The 20882-nt window shown below is 41.9% G+C and overlaps 1 protein-coding gene across 1 annotated transcript in view; it reads left to right on the top strand.

The window, feature by feature from the left end:
• Nucleotides 1–20882, top strand: part of GAK (cyclin G associated kinase) — a 398389-nt gene that overhangs the window by 292801 nt on the left and 84706 nt on the right. Inside the window, exon 22 of the mRNA XM_030194468.1 lies at nt 20229–20396. Within this exon, the coding sequence (XP_030050328.1) occupies nt 20229–20396 (168 nt within the window). The remainder of the gene's footprint in view (nt 1–20228; nt 20397–20882) is intronic.

Raw genomic sequence — 20882 nt, 5'->3', positions numbered from 1 at the left:
CCAGGCAAAGACTCTAGAACCTTAGACTCCTTTGGGAGGAAGGCCTACCATTCCTCTATGCTCGTGGCCAAAATTCAGTCTTACCAGCTCTACACGAGCATACACATGCGGAACAATGTGCGGCAGTTGGCGGGCTTGGTGGACAAGCTCCCTCCTGAGCAAGCCAAGCCTTTTCAGGAGGTGGTCAGGCAGCTGAAGGCGTGCAGAAAATTCCTGGCCAGAGGGGTATATGACACCTTTGATGTTGCGTCCAGGGCCGCTGCTCAAGGTGTGGTGATGTGCAGACTCTCATAGCTGCGTGCCTCCGACCTGGAGAATAGAATCCAGCAGCGGATTGCGGACTCGCCTTGCCGTGCGGATAATATTTTTGGAGAAAAGGTCGAACAGGTGGTAGAGCAGCTTCACCAGCGGGATACCGCTTTCGACAAGTTCTCCCGCCGGCAGCCTTCAGCTTCTACCTCCACAGGTAGACGTTTTTATGGGGGACGGAAGACTGTTCCCTACTCTTCTGGCAAGCGTAGGTACAGTCCTCCTTCTCGACAGCCTGTGGCCCAGGCTAAGCCCCAGCGCGCTCGCTCTCGTCAGCAGCGTGCGACTCAGCAAGGCCCCTCGGCTCCCCAGCAAAAGCAAGGGACGAGCTTTTGACTGGCTCCAGCAGAGCATAGCCGACATCCAAGTGTCAGTGCCGGGCGATCTGCCGGTCGGAGGGAGGTTGAAAGTTTTTCACCAAAGGTGGCCTCTCATAACCTTCAATCAGTGGGTTCTTCAAATAGTCCGGCACGGATACACCCTCAATTTGGGCTCAAAACCTCCAAATTGTCCACCGGGAGCTCAGTCTTACAGCTTCCAACACAAGCAGGTACTTGCAGAGGAACTCTCCTCCCTTCTCAGCGCCAATGCGGTCGAGCCCGTGCCATCCGGGCAGGAAGGGCTGGGATTCTATTCCAGGTACTTCCTTGTGGAAAAGAAAACAGAGGGGATGCGTCCCATCCTAGACCTAAGGGCCCTGAACAAATATCTGGTCAAGGAAAAGTTCAGGATGCTTTCCCTGGGCACCCTTCTCCCCATGATTCAGGAAAACGATTGGCTATGCTCTCTGGACTTGAAGGACGCCTACACGCACATCCCGATACTGCCAGCTCACAGGCAGTATCTACGATTTCAGCTGGGCACACGTCACTGCCAGTACTGTGTGCTACCCTTTGGGCTCGCCTCTGCGCCCAGAGTGTTCACGAAGTGCTTGGCTGTAGTAGCAGCGGCACTTCGCAGGCTGGGGGTACACGTGTTCCCATATCTCGACGATTGGCTGGTGAAGAACACATCCGAGGCAGGAGCTCTGCAGTCCATGCAGATGACTATTCGCCTCCTGGAGCTACTGGGGTTTGTGATAAATTATCCAAAGTCCCATCTTCTCCCAGTACAGAGACTCGAATTCATAGGAGCTCTGCTGGATTCTCGGATGGCTCGTGCCTATCTCCCAGAGGCAAGAGCCAACAACTTGTTGTCCCTCGTCTCGCGGGTGCAAGCGTCCCAGCAGATCACAGCTCGGCAGATGTTGAGATTGCTGGGCCACATGGCCTCCACAGTTCATGTGACTCCCATGGCCCGCATTCACATGAGATTTGCTCAGTGGACCCTAGCTTCCTAGTGGTTTCAGGCTGCTGGGGATCTAGAAGACGTGATCCACCTGTCCACGAGTTTTCTCAAATCCCTGTATTGGTGGACGATTTGGTCCAATTTGACTCTGGGACGTCCTTTCCAAATTCCTCAGCCACAAAAAGTGCTGACTACCGATGCGTCTCTCCTGGGGTGGGGAGCTCATGTCGATGGACTTCACACCCAGGGAAGCTGGTCCCTCCAGGAACGAGATCTGCAGATCAATCTTCTGGAGTTGCGAGCAGTCTGGAACGCTCTGAAGGCTTTCAGAGATCGGCTGTCCCACCAAATTATCCAAATTCAGACGGACAACCAGGTTGCCATGTATTACATCAACAAGCAGGGGGGCACCGGATCTCGCCCCCTGTGTCAGGAAGCCGTCAGCATGTGGCTCTGGGCTCGCCGTCACGGCATGGTGCTCCAAGCCACATATCTGGCAGGCGTAAACAACAGTCTGGCCGACAGACTGAGCAGGATTATGCAACCTCACGAGTGATCGCTCAATTCCCGAGTAGTGCGCCAGAACTTCCAGGTGTGGGGCACCCCCTTGGTAGATCTCTTTGCATCTCGAGCCAACCACAAAGTCCCTCAGTTCTGTTCCAGGCTTCAGGCCCACGGCAGACTGGCATCGGATGCCTTCCTCCTGGACTGGGGGGAGGGTCTGCTGTATGCTTATCCTCCCATACCTCTGGTGGGGAAGACTTTGTTGAAACTCAAGCAAGACCGAGGCACCATGATTCTGATTGCTCCTTTTTGGCCGCGTCAGATCTGGTTCCCTCTTCTTCTGGAGTTGTCCTCCGAAGAACCGTGGAGATTGGAGTGTTTTCCGACCCTCATTACACAGGACGAGGGGGCGCTTCTGCATCCCAACCTCCAGTCTCTGGCTCTCACGGCCTGGATGTTGAGAGCGTAGACTTTGCCTCTTTGGGTCTGTCAGAGGGTGTCTCCCGCATCTTGCTTGCTTCCAGGAAAGATTCCACTAAGAGGAGTTACTTCTTTGTATGGAGGAGGTTTGCCGTCTGGTGTGACAGCAAGGCCCTAGATCCTTGCTCTTGTCCTACACAGACCCTGCTTGAATACCTTCTGCACTTGTCTGAGTCTGGTCTCAAGACCAACTCTGTAAGGATTCACCTTAGCGCAATCAGTGCATACCATTACCGTGTGGAAGGTAAGCCGATCTCAGGACAGCCTTTAGTTGTTCGCTTCATGAGAGGTTTGCTTTTGTCAAAGCCCCCTGTCAAACCTCCTACAGTGTCATGGGATCTCAATGTCGTTCTCACCCAGCTGATGAAACCTCCTTTTGAGCCGCTGAACGCCTGCCATCTGAAGTACTTGACCTGGAAGGTCATTTTCTTGGTGGCAGTTACTTCAGCTCGTAGAGTCAGTGAGCTTCAGGCCCTGGTAGCCCAGGCCCCTTACACCAAATTTCATCATAACAGAGTAGTCCTCCGCACTCACCCTAAGTTCTTGCCAAAGGTTGTGTCGGAGTTCCATCTGAACCAGTCAATTGTCTTGCCAACATTCTTTCCCCGTCCTCATTCCTGCCCTGCTGAATGTCAGCTGCACACATTGGACTGCAAAAGAGCATTGGCCTTCTATCTGGAGCGGACACAGCCCAACAGACAGTCCGCCCAATTGTTTGTTTCTTTTGATCCCAACAGGAGGGGAGTGGCTGTGGGGAAACGCACCATATCCAATTGGCTAGCAGATTGCATTTCCTTCACTTACGCCCAGGCTGGGCTGGCTCTTGAGGGTCATGTCACGGCTCATAATGTTAGAGCCATGGCAGCGTCGGTAGCCCACTTGAAGTCAGCTACTATTGAAGAGATTTGCAAAGCTGCGACGTGGTCATCTGTCCACACATTCACATCTCATTACTGCCTGCAGCAGGATACCTGACGCGACAGTCGGTTCGGGCAGTCAGTGCTTCAGAATCTGTTCGGGGTTTAGAATCCAACTCCACCCCCCTAGGCCCATGTTTATTCTGTTCCAGGCTACACTCTCAGTTAGTTGGATAAATTGTTAGGTCAATCTCAGTTATGTCCTCGCCGTTGCGAGGCCCAATTGACCATGTTTGTTGTTTTGAGTGAGCCTGGGGGCTAGGGATACCCCATCAGTGAGAACAAGCAGCCTGCTTGTCCTCTGAGAAAGCGAATGCTACATACCTGTAGAAGGTATTCTCCGAGGACAGCAGGCTGATTGTTCTCACAAACCCGCCCGCCTCCCCTTTGGAGTTGTGTCTTCCCTTGTCTTTGTCTTGCTACATATGAGACTGACGAACACGAGCCGGTTTGGGCGGTAAGACGGCCGCGCATGCGCGGTGCCCATGGGCGCGCGAGGACTAGCAAAGGCCTTTGCTAGTGAAGTTTCCGATTGGAGGGGCTGCCGTGGACGTCACCCATCAGTGAGAACAATCAGCCTGCTGTCCTCGGAGAATACCTTCTACAGGTATGTAGCATTCGCTTTAACCAGACATGAACTTGTAAGACTATGTAAGTTGCTTTTTCACATATGGTCAGAAGTCATGGTGAGAACAAATTTTAAGTTTCTTGCTTAGCATGCAGGACTACAAGTGGATTTTGAAAGGCTGAATCTCTGCAGAGTTATTGTTGGTTTACTTATTTTTTTAAATAGCTTGCTTTCTATTGCCCTGGATAATTATTTTCCTGCATACTGTGCAAGTGCAAAATATGTTAGGAATACAAGGAAGCAAGCTTGGGCTTCTTATTGAAATATCAGTACATAGTTTATTATTATTATTATTATTAACATTTGTATAGGGCTACCAGACGCATGCAGCGCTGTTTACCAGCCTATCCCAGAACTGGGCGTTTTCCAACATGGAAAAGTGTGTGTATGCTGTTAGCATCTGTTTTTAATTACCTCTTCTTATAGACCTCTTTCTGACTCCTTCCCACAGGGGACTAAAGGTACTTATTTCATATATTAGGTTCTGTATAGTTTCTCTAACCTCCATTGTCACCCAATCATAAGGGAGTGGCATTAGGAGCCGTAATTGAAAACTAATTCCCATAACTACTGCTTTCTGTCCAAAACTGAGTGTCACTTGTATGTGATCTACCTTGTAGGCTAAATGTTAGGTAAAGAGAAGATAGAATCAATAAAAATAGAGACAGAGATAGGTTTAGATAGATAGGTACATTTTATTTCTTACCCAAACACAAGTCTTCAAGTTGATACAAATACAGACATCAGATTCTGGTTTCAGCCGCACAGGGCTTCGCCGTCTGACAGAAGCTTTGGAGAGGACTCTCAAACTAAGCCAAAATCTGCCATCTTTTATACTCTATCCTCTCCATAGAAGTGAATGGTGAGAAACCTTGCTCCTAATCTTTCTCACTTTCTGAGATCATACTTTCCCATGCGATCTGCTATCTGATGTACCCACCTCCTTCCGTTCTCAGCTACTGCTAATTATCAACATGTTTTGGGAAGCGTTGAGATAACAGTTTCACATCTTCCGGCTGCAATACTTTTCATACTTTTCATACCTTTCATACCATTTCATGAACTCTGTATTACCTCTGTATCATTGTATACCAAAACTAATAAGCTCCATTTTATTCATCTGATCTTTCATTACAGGTGCTATATTTGAATTAAAAATTATACCAATTTGTGGCAGGACTCATTGTTCAGACCTGCTTTTTGCAGATTCTCAAATATTAAATCATTTCAGTACTTTTTTAGCAGTTTAGGCTGTTTAAGGTATGTAAATTGACCCACCACTATTCCAGTGGATGGATCCCAAGCGGGGACACATATTAACTTACAGGAAATGCAAGTCCTTGCTCAGCCAGTCATAGATTTTTAAACCTAGCTGGTATTTTTACAGCCTGAGTCCTAAAATCTGGCCTTCCACCCTTCCGGTGGGCATCCAGTGAGGGCCTCTTGCTGTAGTATAATTATACATTCCCCACTTGTCACCCCCTCTGGAGAGGGGTGACACAAAGCTCGTCAAGCTCGTCATCATCCATTCCAGAAGGTAGCAAGCTATCAAACGAGAGGGGGAGTTTTGCTCTTATGCATTGCTAGCAGATATTATGCCAGACAGAAAACTTCATTCGTAGGTGGTATATTTTTGGGCATATGGAATTTCCTTTATATTACCCAAACCCTTGGGCTTAATCTTGATGTTACCCCTCTTGAGGCGTACTCAAACCTGTAGTGAGAGAGGTTTTATGATTGGAACAAAACCATGAGTTCATCTACAAAATCCCATGAAATATAGGTATGCGGGTAATAGCAATTTCAGGTGGATCATACTAATAAACACTTTCAGGTCTTTCTATGGCTTCTATTGTATCTGTAGCATAGTGCATGGGGAGATAATCCAATGTATCTGTCTCAGTGGTCCTTGGAAGGAATAATGGTTTTGATTAAGCATTGTTATGGGCTCAACAAATAGTACTCTGATTGCAGGCTGTTTAAGGTTGTAGGTATTCAGAATCCTTAAACAGGTCGGGATTTCTGGACCTTACTAGTACTCATCATTGGCATCCAATCATGAGCACTAATAAGTGGATAGCAAGTATGAGGTTGCCTCATACAGCAAAAATGGTCAATCCTAGGAAAATTTATATTAACCAAGGTCATGCATGGATCTTGACATATGCATAATGACCTGGAAGTATGGGAAGCATTGTATATATCCGTTACCCCACTTGGAGCTTAGTCAAACCTACAGAAAGACATGCAGCTTAAGTAAGCCTACACCAAAGTTAAACAAAGGCATAACTGGGTGATACTAATAGAGTTTACATCTACATTATGATATCTTAGCCAGTATTAGGGTTTGATGTTACCCTTGTATCCGAGCAATATCGACTTCAATTTAAATTACATAAACAGAAATAACGGGGAAACTCGTGGAAAAACAATTAGAACAATTAAAGGAAATAATAGGAAAATAAAAATAAAACCTTTTCAATATCTAGACAGGATTATTGCTAAACTGAAAATAAAACATAATATGAATCTATAATGTCCATAAACAGCAACAGTAGTTCTCAAATTAAGTATCAGTTCAAAAGTTTCTTTCATCGAACATGGTCGAGACGGTGGAAGCGTTGAAGAATCTGGACGGAGTTCTGGAAGATCCAACAGGGCTGGGTTTTCAGGCTGGCTTGCTGAAGGAAGTGGCCGGTCTTGAGATGGTTAGACTGGTAACATCTGGTTCTATGGCTGAGTAAACACGTATATCTTTCACATGGACCCAAGACTTGTGGTCCAGTAGTTTGCAAGGTGTAAAGGTCATTGCCACAACCTTGGGGGATCTAACATCATTTGGACCTTAAAGACGTACTTATGGTGTACAAATTGGGATCTTTCCATGTCTTTATTCTACCATCAACTTAAAATTAGGGATCTTTCCATGTCTTTATTCTACCATCAACTTAAAATTAAATAATAAAAAAAATTGGAATTGGGATTTGGAATTGGGATTTGGAATTGGGATTTGCATAATATATCCCCACTTCTGGCTTGCATAATGTGCGAGACAGATTGGTAATTTTTAGAAAGACATGATCAAATAACAATGGTAAAGTATATGGAACAAAAGAGAAAAACAATTAAAATTTAGAGATGATGGTAAATGTTCAATTATTGATGTATGGAGGGCAATGCGTCGCCATTTATCGCCAATAGATATGGAATCTTCACCTACGATGACTACCATTCACCAAGGGTTGAGCCCTCAGCTGCAGGAGGCCAGCAGGACTTACGAGTTAGATGATTCAAAAAGAAGGGTAGAGGCCAAATTTTCTTGCAACTTCAGTAAGTGGAGAGCCTGTCTCTTTTGTTCATGGACCAATTGATGCATCTGTCGAAACTCACGCTGAATAATGTCTCGTTTCTCACACCAGGTAATGTTGGGGTCTGTGCATCTGTCTTTTAATTTAGCGATTCTTTGGTGCAACATAGCCTTCAGATCAGATACATTATCGGATAGCTCTTCTTTGCTAGCAGTCGTCTCCTCCATCTGGGGAAAGGCAAAACTTAAACAGACCAGTAGTGCAATTTATGTGGTTAAGTTATTGAAAGAAGTCAGAATGCTAGGAGGAGGGTCGTGGGTATAAATGGGGGCCAGGAAAGAGGCTTGGTAAGAAACAAAGCATCGAGAATGGAAAAAATTAAAATATTTAAAATATTTAAAAAAAAGCACCTTGAAGGGTGTAAGACAAAAATAGGCTTAAAAAAAAAATAAAACAAAATATGATACATCTGAATTGCAACAAGGCATATTCAAATAGCAATGCAAGAAAAAGGTTCCTCAAAAAAGACAAATGGAAGAAAAAACATTAAAAAGTGCAGCTACTTGATTGACCTTCACATAGAGTTTAAGTAACCCTTTTCAATCAGTCAAAAAAGTAGGGAGAAGCATATCGCTTTAAGACAAATCCACCACGCGGCAAGAGTTAGTTGAAGCAAGGTGTTAGTTAAATACACAAAGCATGAATTCCAGGACCGTTGCACCCAAATAATCTACACCAGTTTGTCTCACAATCACTCGCAGTGAAAGACAGACAGATAAAAAAAGCAATAGTTGGGGTTATTGTGATTACCTGTTGTAAATAGAAAGGAATTAAAAAGTGGAGTGCATAATTTTCCTTATTCATGTCCGAAAGCTTCACCAATTCTCTGTTCAAGAATACTACAAATTGTATGATCAGCGCAAAATGCTCCCCCAAATGGCCAGTTCAAGGGAATATTTCTCGCATTCATTCCATATAACAGATAATGGTTAATAAATATTTCTTCTTTCTTAGACAAGGAAATAATGAAAAGCCTTCAGATATCACACATACCATAGAGAGATTTCAAAAATGAAGGCTTTATATTCATGAAAAAAACTAAAGAAGTGAATGTCACATCAATTTAAACAGCTTAATAGTTAAAGCAGAAAACATTTTAACAATGAGCAATATACAGCTTTTATTTAAAAGGGATCTCGTATAAAGTAAAATGGCATAAATAAGTCAGTTCAGGTATACATATAAAAAACATAAAATGAATATCCTCTGGGGATCGCTCATCCCTGCAGTTGATAAGAACTCCCCAGGGAAGGTATGCATAGAAACAACTAAATAACTTGCTGACTCAGTTAGGTCATTTGTATGGTACCATAAATATACACTTGAAATTAAACCAGGAGAAATATAAAATAAAAACATGTTACCTGCAATAGAAACAGAAACATCACACCAACACATATACAGAGAAATGATTTCTGGATACTAAATGAGGAGCTGAGTACTATGAGTAACTGTGAACTACAAAATCAGATCGGGTTCGGAATACGCCTAGTCATTATGGACGGGTGGGGTGGGCGATTTTGATTTCTGGGCCAATGTTGAACTGGCCGAAGACATTTAGATGCATAATGTCCAATTTGACGGCAACGGAAACATGTCACACTAGCACGGCGATAGGGACTAGATTGGGAATCCTGGTTTCCAGCTTTAAGGCCTCTGCGATTGTCAGCATACCTGAATTGGGGGTTATGTTTTTCATAATCTGGCAAATCAGGGTAAACACGAGGGCAAGTAGTAGGTGAACTGGAACTAAGGATAACAGGGTACCTAGTGCCATGAGGAGAGGAAAGCAAATATAGGGTGGACGGGGTGCTAGAACTAGAAGGTGTGGAGGGGCTGATCTTAGAGGACATCTTAGCCTTCAAATCAGCAATCTGCAACATTGTGAGATTCCTGTGCAAAACCTGGTCCCGGCGGACCTCTCTTTGCCTATTCTCAATTTGTTGCCTACAATAGTGAAGGACATGTTCCCGAACCTGTGGCCATTCCATGTGTTGTAAACCTATCGTCTTATCTAGGTTCTTCCTGACCTTAGAGGGTAAGGTCTGTTTAAGTAAGTAATAGAATACAGGGAGAGCATTGTCTGAGTCAAATCTTTCCTCAATCTCATCATGAAACAACTGCTGCATCCTAATTAGGTAAGCTTCAATCAGTTCTGACCCCACCTCCCATCGTTGTGAAGTGATGACGGAGAAATCTTTCTGGGCAGGGAAGGAAGTACGTATCTCTTGAAACAATTTTTCTTTAATCACTGTCAAGGGGGCACTATCATACTGATTCTCAGTCACAAGTTCAGCATAGCCTGCTTGTGTGAACAAATCAGTGATGCTAGCATGGGCGGTCCTGCCCAATATGGCCTTCATATTTCCTACTGAAAGAGCTGTCCCTAGAGTGGCCTGTTGTAGTTTTAGTAGCCACTTGTTCCCTCCTTTAGTAATATTCGGGAGTCGCAGAACAAGGTCATTCAGTTCAGTTGCAGACAGGGGAGTAGTAATATACTCTGTATGAGGAAGACCAGCTGACATTCTATTCAGCAGGGGGAAAAGATTTGCAGCTCGGGAAAAGTTTAGCACCCTCTCCCCAGGAGGGGGTGGTGTGAGGGTGATCATATTGATTAAAATATCCAATGGTGGAATTTCAGCAATGATCTAGAACGTAGGTAGATAACTGTGGGCTAGAGCAAATATACATGAAACCCAGGCCTAGAACCAGTGGTTTGAAGCCATAAGTTAAGGACGGGACAAAATAAGTATCAGTGATAGTTGTATAGTTGTATAATAGTGAAAATAAATTATATAATAATTTTTTTCAGAGCCGCTATAGAACCCGATTTTGAACACAGTCCTAGGACCAAGGTTTCAGAGAATACAGTAGAATTATGAAAAGAGCTAGGGGCGGTACGCCAATAGTTTACAAGAGCATGCGATACTCACGTGTCTTCTATTATACTCAAATTCTGTGTAGGAGGTCTAAAATATAAATGATCAGTCGGCATAAAGATCTACATACTAGTCGACATACAGAGGAGAGGTATAGATAATTCATATTAAGATAAAGGTAAAGATAAGAATATACGCTAGTGTGTATGCAACTATGTATAAATACTGCCTTCCAGGGTAAGCCTCTGGTCAAGAGCCAAATAAGCGCCTCATCAACCACTCTAGTCAAGAGCCCACTAAACGCTTCATCAACCACCAGGAGCCAAAATACACGCATCCCCGGTGCCAGGAGCCACAATACACGCTCACTGGTAGAGCCCTAAATCAGGGAGTGCACCCATCAAGGGATTCAAGTACCCGTGAAAAAGGTACAGTGAATCCGGAAGGCAGTAACCCAATGAGTTTTCACGTGCTAGGAGCCTTAAACGCATCAAAAATGCATCAACTGTGACAAGAACCCTAAACGCTTCAACCAGCTCCCACTGGGTTTTCAATTAATCAAACTATAAATTTACGACCTCTGATTAGACTAGCTAGTAGGAAACGGTACAGAGGCGTCCCTCAGGAGTACCGGTGCTACAGGTTCTAGCCTAATTGGAAAAGAGGCAAGTGTTATAGACTGGGGGGCCGGGCACACCCTGAAAACTGGGTGGTATTAATGGCCCAATCCCTAACAATTTAGGTACCGTCATCCATCCAAGGGACAAAAATTTTGCCCCGTAGAGGGGTGTAAGCCCTTCCCCTTACCTTTCGCCGGGCATCGGTACGTAAGCCAATGGTTCTAGCGTAACACAAATAGGAATGAGAGTAAGGGTATAGTATGTATCAGGGAAGAGTCCCTAAAATATACTTCAGAAAAGGAAAAGAGGGGTGGGTGTGGATCATTAAAAGGAGTTTAGCCTGTAACAGGAAAAAAACTTTTGGGCACCTTATGGGCGGCGGCCGATCCAGAAGACTTTAAGGATCCAGCCACGAAATAAAAATAAAGTGTACATATTATATGGAAAAAACTGGGCCTACCTAATTTGTAATGTAAGGCCAAAATAAGCTGTAAGGGTAGGTTGGGAGCTGTATATGGCATTTAAATATAGACTTTAAACAAGACATGAAACTACTACATACTATAATAAGAGGAACAGGGGAGAACCATATATATAACTGGAACACCGATTTCAACAAAAGGCAAGAAAATGTATATTAACAAAGACATTATAACATGTGTAGTCCGGAGCTATAGCCCTAGAATAAATGAAATAAAGTTAAATACATATTAAATGCTTTTGGGGCGGGTACTGGATAGGTTGGAAGTAGCATCTAAACAGGAAAACATAAGAGAAGCATGTAATTCAATAAATTGTCAAACAGGACGCCAAAATCGTGGTGCAAAGATGACAAGTTAATACCTATAAATATGACAAATTACACTCAGAAAAGGAACATAATAAATAAAATAAACCCGAATGCAATGGCAGGAAGCTTTTGTGGCTAAACAGGTGAAAGGGAAAAAACAAATTAAAACATGTGATGCTTACACCAAAAATGATACGACATGAAACATACATGCTAGTCAGTGACTATGTGTCTAAATGATGACAAACAGGACAGCTGCAGCATTAGAAGGAAAGAGAAGGTTGGGTTATAAAGAACCAACAGGAAATAACTTGAGATGTGAAGCAACGCTGTATTATCATGGCACGCAGCCATCATCTTCTCAACCAAAAAGGTAAAACTTATTTTAAGGTTTAACAATTTTTATTGATGACATATTTCAAAACAAGTATACAATTTCACTGTATCGCATACAAAAGCATTGTATCACAAACATCATTAGTATATATCCATATTGATTGTCATCCAAATTAATATTTTAGCCCCTCCCTACGACATCTTATTCTGCAGATGCGTCAAATATTCCCGATCCTCTTCTCCTCTCTCCCCCCACCCTCCCTCCTTCCCCTAGAAACAATGTGTGTTTTAAACATTTCAATCAACTAAAACAATTTAACAAGCATAACTATATAGGAGCATGTATATTCAGCTCACAGTTATCTTCAAGTTTCCAGCTCCCACTCCACCTCCTCAGTCGCCCATCCTCTGGGCAACATTTAGCCCATGGTGGGCTCAAGGTTACGCTGGAAACAAAATGAATATATACGTAAAACTCCCCTCAATGTCTCTATCTTAGAATATGTCCAGTATGTTTTCCATTTCCCATCCTTTGCCTTTCCCCTTATTCCCTTCCCTCCCTCCCATTTCCGCCCAATCGCCATCTCTTCGCATCAATTTTATTCAACATTAAACCTCCAATCCCTACTGTCTACGACACATCACAAACCACCAAAAAAAAAAAAAAAAAAGAGGAAGGCGGGGTGGGGGGGAGTTTTGCCTTCCTGGAGTGTCCTCTTTTTAATCCTACATTTCTCAACCCACATTTAACAGCAAACTTCTTGCTCTATGTGGCAGAGAGTCCACGTATGCTCCCCATACTTCATGAAATTGCTTCAACCTCTTGGGTATGTGTTTGGCATATCTGTGTTCAAAAGCCATTAAGGCATGAAATTTATTTCTCCATACCCAATAAGATGGGGCCTCATCTCCCACCCACACTCCTAAGATCACTTTCTTCCCTAAAACTCCTGCTTTTCTCATTAATAACTTGTGTGCTTTTTTCCTTAAATGATAATCTTCATAGCAATCTAGCAATATGGCCCTTGGTGAAAGTCTAACCACACACCCAGTCAACTGTGCTAAGTATTCAAATATCTTTTTCCAAAAAAGTTTTGTTTGAGAGCATTCCCATAGGGAGTGAAGCAAAGAATTAGCCTCTCTTTTACATTTTTGGCATATAGGTGAATCTATTGCTCCTATTTTAAACAATCTCTCCTGCGTGAAGTAGGCCCTATGTACAATGCGAAATTGACATTCCCTCAGGGTTGCATTAGTCGAAATCTCTGGAATTCTCTTTATTAGTTTCAAGGGTTCCAGTCTCCCTGCCACTTCTGGAGTCCATCTGGCGACAAGGTAGGTAAAACTTATTTTATATGCATATCTATTAAGGTAAAAGTAAAGGAATGCTTCTATATAGTACATAATACTTCTACTATCATATAAGTTATACAAGGGATTATCTAGCTCTTAATGTAACAATAAACCACTGTAATTTTATGTGACTTTCTGTGTTGGATCCCGGTTTACAATGCTGTCGAGTAAAAACAGAAAACTTTTTATAAAGACTTACACAATTTAATACATTATAGAACCATATTATTTAAAAGTGATTGTCATTCTTAGAACGTGGAAATATTCATCAAGAAATATTATAACCTAGCTCATTATTACAAGTGTTTAAAATAAGCCAGGACGAAAATCACAATGCAAGAGATAACGTTATAATATAGTCCTCAAAATGGGACTTAAATATGAGGACAATTTATAATTCTGACAATCTATAATACTGTTCAAAAATCAATGTTTCCTGAAGATAAGCAGGCTTGTATTAAACTAACACGATAGTACGGTGCTGGGGCTGTAACTTATATTTCTTTTAAACGAGTACACCATTAAAATAGAGTACAAGAAACTAGAACCAGAGTATCGGAGATCCAAAGCATACGAGAATCTTATCTAGAGGGTAACATTGTGGTTAAAAGACTGCTTCTGGGAAGTAAAACTTTTAATATGATTTAGCAGTAATCCTGTAGAGAGTTTAAGAAGAACCAGAACATCAAAGAGGTTTACAGAAAATTGTTATAAGGATTAATGTTGACGTGGATGTTATAGGAAAAGGAGAATAAAAACCAGAAGGGAAGTGTGCTTCCTGTGCTTAATTTGAGTTTACTGCTCACTGCAAGCATTGGACATTACGGCTACTGAAAATAGAACTATACAGCACATAAAAACTGTAAGTTTAATTTTTCATATTAAAACTTTCTGCTGTTATAATTAATCAGGATAGGATTTTATCAGATCAAACGTATTGCAGTTCTTAGGAACTATTGTGTAAGGAACCAGGGAGTTAATGTTTGAGAAAGTATGACAATTCTAACTGCGTTATTACTTTACTTACTCAGATAGACAGCCGTAATCATTATGTGTTCATATGAAAGCTGAAACTGTCAATTCTACACTTAATACGACAGCTCCTTTAAGGCAAAAATTTCTAATGTCTTCTACTGTGTTTTTTTAAAATAACGGCAATCTAAATTTCATTACTACCAGCATATCGCTTGATTCTGTTAAGTAAGGGTTAATTTTTAGTTTCCGGACTAAGGCTTCCTAGAAGCATTGTAATGTGATCACAGGAAACCACACTAGGACAAAGAAGGAGAAAGCTGGTTTTTAAAGGGGAAAGTCAAGTAATGTATGTTTGAAGGAAAGATATCCTTTTAAAACTTTGTAACCACATGGTGTAGCACAATAAGGTCTATCAAGCTGTCAATTGCAGTACCAAAAGAAAGAAAAACCTGTCTCGGGGTTAAAATCATGGCTCAGAGACAGAATGAGAAAGCCTTTGTTTAAGGGAGATGGAATGAAATAGAGAGCAACGCCCAAAAGTCAAAGCAGTATGAGCAGTGAATTTTGGGGAGTGGGAGATAACGTCCTAATAAAATGACACAAAAGAGGAGAAAAAAGTATGCCCTGATAAAAGGAGAATGCAGAGTAAGACTAAGATACAGTGAAAGCAAAGAAATACATCCGTACATTCTTACATGCTCAGAAGTGCACTTACAACGGACTTGGCAGCATGAGGCATGAAAAGATAAGTCATTTTACAATTATGGTGCCTGCTTAAGGAACCAATTTTGAGGGGAAACCGGAGTTGAAAGATACCTGTGTAAAAGACTGTTGTACCACTTCAGCATAGAACAGGGACAAAAACGAACGGAAAAGGGGAAAAAAAAAAAATCACTTTCTCAGCTTTTAAAAGTGAACTGTAGAGCCTCCTCTGCCAAAGCAGTGCTGGACTGATAAGGCAGCTAAAGTGGGCAAGCTTCCCAGACTCTCATGTCCTTGAGATAGTGAACTACAGCACTTGTTAGGGAAAACCTTTAAAAGCTACAGAAAGAAATGGCAGTTACGGAAGCCTGGATAAGGATATTAAAAAATGTGAGAAAAAGGGGTTTAGAACTTACACCTCTTCGAGCGAGTTTAAATAGATTTACAAAGGCAGATTCGAAGCCCAAGAGGGAGTATATATCAAATATGACAGTTACTAGTAATGTAATAAGCTTTGTTCCGGAAAGAGAATCAAAACTCACACCACATGGGACGGAGAAGGAAAAAGAAAAGTTTTCTAGGAAATCAAAAAATAAAAAAAAAATGATTTCTGGTTTGCACAAGAAGCCAAAAAGGTGTATGTAAGGTATTAAGTTACCCCAATTGGTACCTTATAAATTTTACACGGACCACAGACATATAGTGTAGGAGTCGGTAGAGCATCAGAGAGGAGGGCAGGGAGGATTATTGTGGCAGAGAAAGGGGGACAAGAACAAAATGTTGTGGAGGAAGGGATTCAGATTGGACTTAAGGAAGGAAAAATGACTATGGGGGTGGGGTGAGAGCACAGGATTGAACAGCTGTGAAAAAGAACAATCAGTTGAACTACGCAGTAAATAATAAAGATGTTGACAGGTGGAAATAAGAAATAAGAAAAGCAGAGACGGAACAGTATAGTTACAATTCAGACAGAGTGCAAAGACACACACAAAGATGCAAAAGGAAAAGGAACGGAATAAGAGATACTACGCAGTTATTCATGCTGCACTATGAAAAAGAGCCGAGAAAAGTGTGGACAGGAAGGGGGGGTGTGGGCTGAGTGGTTAGAGAGAAAGCATAGTTCAGAAGACTGAAGGAACTGATTAGATAAGAGGAAAACAGCAGTTGGACGACGGTAAGCAGCTACAAAGCTGAACACCGTAATTACTGTTTCCAATAGGAAAAAAATGAGGAGGGACAGTCCCGAGACGTAAAAAGAATCTCGTGGATAACTGTCGCACACACAGAGTGAAGGCAATAGCAGATGTGAAAAGGTGGGGGCTGTCTGTCAGTTTTGAAGAGTGATTATAAGAACCGAGAAACCAGAAGGATTTTAAGGGAGAGCAATCTTAAAGCGTGCTGTTCTCCTAAAGTAAAGGAAATTCCCTTGATACGGGAACATCAAAGAAATTGTAAGGAAAGAGAAGAGCAAGAATAAGACCCAGGGGACTAATAGGAAGAGGTAGGTAAAAGAAGTTTAGATGAAGGAGAATAGGAAAAGGGATTGGGGAGGAAAGTAAGGTCGACAGAAGAAGAAAGAACAGAATACATGATAAGAACAGGGGAACAGGGATTTGAAAAGGAGGGATTAAGACAGAACACAGGGTGGGATTGGAAGCAGAAAATGCGCAATCTCTAAGGATTGTTAAGCGAGAATGCTAGCATAAAGACCAATCCAAAGATTTTGAACATTGAAATAAGCTTACAGCAAAACCCAAATCGCAGTCGCCTGGATTCGTTGTTATGCTTCACTCACACAACAAGCACACTCTTGCGCACATCACGCAAATCAAAGAGACGGACAGGATAGAAGAAATGTAGGGAAGCAGGTGTGTTAGTTCAGCGCAGGGCATGAAGACAGCAAGAAGGTAAAAGAATATGAAAGATAGGGGTCAGAAAAAGTGTGCAAGTTTAGTGCTAAAGAAGGGAACCTGCAAAAAACAAAGGAAGAAGACAGAAAAGATAGAGGAGTAGGTAAAAGACAGGGGTAAGAACAAGAAAATTGGACAGAACAATAGTGCCCAATACCCCTGAAGTGGGCAGTGTCCGTGTGAGGCAGAAGGACAGAAAGTAGCGGCAGGGAGAGGCAGGTGAGTATGAGAGAAAGAGAGAGAAGGAAAATAAAGTAACAGAGAGAAACAGAGAACATTTGAACGCACAAAATTAAGTATCCCCTCTTGCGTTCAAAAGAAGATAAAGAAGGTTAGCGAGTACTGTCAGCGTTCGGGGCTCACCACTGTTTTTAATTACCTCTTCTTATAGACCTCTTTCTGACTCCTTCCCACAGGGGACTAAAGGTACTTATTTCATATATTAGGTTCTGTATAGTTTCTCTAACCTCCATTGTCACCCAATCATAAGGGAGTGGCATTAGGAGCCGTAATTGAAAACTAATTCCCATAACTACTGCTTTCTGTCCAAAACTGAGTGTCACTTGTATGTGATCTACCTTGTAGGCTAAATGTTAGGTAAAGAGAAGATAGAATCAATAAAAATAGAGACAGAGATAGGTTTAGATAGATAGGTACATTTTATTTCTTACCCAAACACAAGTCTTCAAGTTGATACAAATACAGACATCAGATTCTGGTTTCAGCCGCACAGGGCTTCGCCGTCTGACAGAAGCTTTGGAGAGGACTCTCAAACTAAGCCAAAATCTGCCATCTTTTATACTCTATCCTCTCCATAGAAGTGAATGGTGAGAAACCTTGCTCCTAATCTTTCTCACTTTCTGAGATCATACTTTCCCATGCGATCTGCTATCTGATGTACCCACCTCCTTCCGTTCTCAGCTACTGCTAATTATCAACATGTTTTGGGAAGCGTTGAGATAACAGTTTCACATCTTCCGGCTGCAATACTTTTCATACTTTTCATACCTTTCATACCATTTCATGAACTCTGTATTACCTCTGTATCATTGTATACCAAAACTAATAAGCTCCATTTTATTCATCTGATCTTTCATTACAGGTGCTATATTTGAATTAAAAATTATACCAATTTGTGGCAGGACTCATTGTTCAGACCTGCTTTTTGCAGATTCTCAAATATTAAATCATTTCAGTACTTTTTTAGCAGTTTAGGCTGTTTAAGGTATGTAAATTGACCCACCACTATTCCAGTGGATGGATCCCAAGCGGGGACACATATTAACTTACAGGAAATGCAAGTCCTTGCTCAGCCAGTCATAGATTTTTAAACCTAGCTGGTATTTTTACAGCCTGAGTCCTAAAATCTGGCCTTCCACCCTTCCGGTGGGCATCCAGTGAGGGCCTCTTGCTGTAGTATAATTATACACATCCTATTTCCCAAGCTAGACCAAATTTATCAGCTGACTCACTGAACTGCTATGACTCACCTGCAGCACATCACCTCCCTTTTAGTGCAGGCACACTGGAAGCAAGTAGAGGGAGAGCAAATTGCACTTGCCTAGCTAGTGCCTGCTTGCTTGTCTACTCCTAGGCCAGGCCAAATACACTAGTTGACACACTGAACTGCTGTGACTTGCCTGCAGTGCCACCTCCCTTCTTTCCCCCAGAAATAATGGTAACATGTGGAAGTTGAGATGGGGGAGAGTGATCAGGCTCCCAGACTGAGTCCAAATCTAACAAGAGCATTGTAGGAGAGTGGGAGGTAGTCTGGGAAGAGGCTATGCTGTTGGTATCTCCTGCTGTTCACTAAGAGTAAAAGGTTATTGGGCACCATCTGGTATTTGATCTGTTGGTGTGGGAACTCAGTCTCTGGTTCCCAAGAGTGGAGGAAAATTAACCACAAAGGACTGTTGTCTGCAGCTTCTCCTAGTCTGTCTATGATCTACTGGGAATCTGAGCCAGCAGCTTTCCGGGAGTGGCTTATTCATAATTGTTGCAACAAGTCACAAGTTTACACCATCTGGTGGAGCCAGAAAAATACTAGGGAGATTAGGGCAATATGAGGCTCCTATAAGGAGATGAAGTCAGTTCTGATCTCTTTGTCTCTGGCTCCATCTTCTGGCAGAGGGACATAGCCCACTTGTCTGGACTGTGTTGGCAGGACTCAAGGAAAAGAAATTAACATGTAAGTCCAAATTTTACTATAGCAAATACTTTTCCTTACCAATTATCCGGGAAACTTTCAAAGAGTGATCCATGGGTAAATACATGTTTACCTCTAGAAATCCATTTGAAAATCGCTTTCTGTGTGTACTAGGTGAGGGCAGAATGCAGTGTGAGTTCTGCTTCCACATTTCAAGATGGGACTTTTGTGGTTTTGAAAACTTATGTACAGCATAGTTCTAATGTTTAGTGAAAGCACCAGTAATAGCTTGTCTCAATGCTTTTTATTTATTTTATATTTTTGCACATTTGGAATGAATGGAGAATTTATTTTGGCCACATCTCTGAATCCATTATTTATTACTTCATGCTGTATTTATACTATACATATATCAGTATGAGACCAGCTTGATGGGTGGATTTGGGTTACTTGCCTTTCCAAATCCATGCTTAAGCAGGACATAGTAGGCCTTTCCTGTTCCATACAATCTGAGTGCTACGTTTACAAACGTACATTAACGCGTTATCACACATTATTGCACATTATAACGTTAACTGTTGTAATTCATTAGTGTATAATGTGTTAATATGTTAGTGTATATTAGTAAATCTACCCCCAAGTTTGTACCAGGCAACGGAGGATATGACATGACTTGACCAAGGTCACAAGGACAGCCAGAATTGAATCTTGTCCTCTGGTTGTCAGCCTCCTCTAACTACTTTGCTACCATTTTAGATAAATTCATAGTATGTCATTAATTTTGAAGTATGTATCAAGTTGTTGACCTCTGTCTAGTGAGGGAAAAACAGGGTTTGCAGCTGCATAATTTTTTTGACCTTGTTGTAATCCATATGTTGAATATCGCTATTGATCTGCTTAAGGTTTAGATTTTTTTTTTTTTTTTTTTGCCAAGACAAAGCTGTTGTCAGAATCTGGCTTAAGTTATGCTTTTTCTCTGACTAGTAAAATTCCAATTATGTTTTTGTACTAACTTCTCTTTCAGCTGATCTATTTGACCCTTTTGCCATGCCATCAGGTTCTGAAAATCAAATTTATTCTGGTCCTGATCTTTTTGGAAACTTATTGAATCCCAACTCAACATCTACACCCAGCATATTTCCTTCAACACATAGTGCACCACCACCTTCTACCTCTGACTTGTTGAATTTGGGTAAGTTTAGATTTTGCTATATTCTCGTGATTTCCTGGCAGCAGTGTTTCTTTCCCAACAAATAGTTCCCCCCTTATGAATAAAAATTGTTTGTGTCTGTATGACATATAGGTAGGGATTCTGGGTTCCTCACTAGAATGGCTGTAGTCGTTTTTTTTCCAGTTCTGAAACCACCTTTGTTTTTGAGATGAAAATGGTATGTCCCAGGAAAGCAGAACAGAGACTTACGTTTTTGTGAAATTTTGAGTTGGGAGATCCCGTGTGGACTAGGTAAAACAGGAACTTTCCTTCCTGAAAGAAAAAGTCCTTGATTCCAATATTGCAACAATATAGAACCTTCTTATTGAAATTGTTTTCTACTAACGTCTGTTTATTCATTTTAACAAAAAATAGTACAAAGCAGTTTACCTCCTGATAAAAATCATACAGGGCCCACCAAATACTGTTCTGAAATATTCATATCACCTCTATAAGTGAGATCTCCAG

This window comes from Microcaecilia unicolor, chromosome 2 (assembly GCF_901765095.1).
Source record: "Microcaecilia unicolor chromosome 2, aMicUni1.1, whole genome shotgun sequence".
Classification (NCBI taxonomy): domain Eukaryota; kingdom Metazoa; phylum Chordata; class Amphibia; order Gymnophiona; family Siphonopidae; genus Microcaecilia; species Microcaecilia unicolor.
This window is presented reverse-complemented; position numbering and strand designations above follow the sequence as displayed.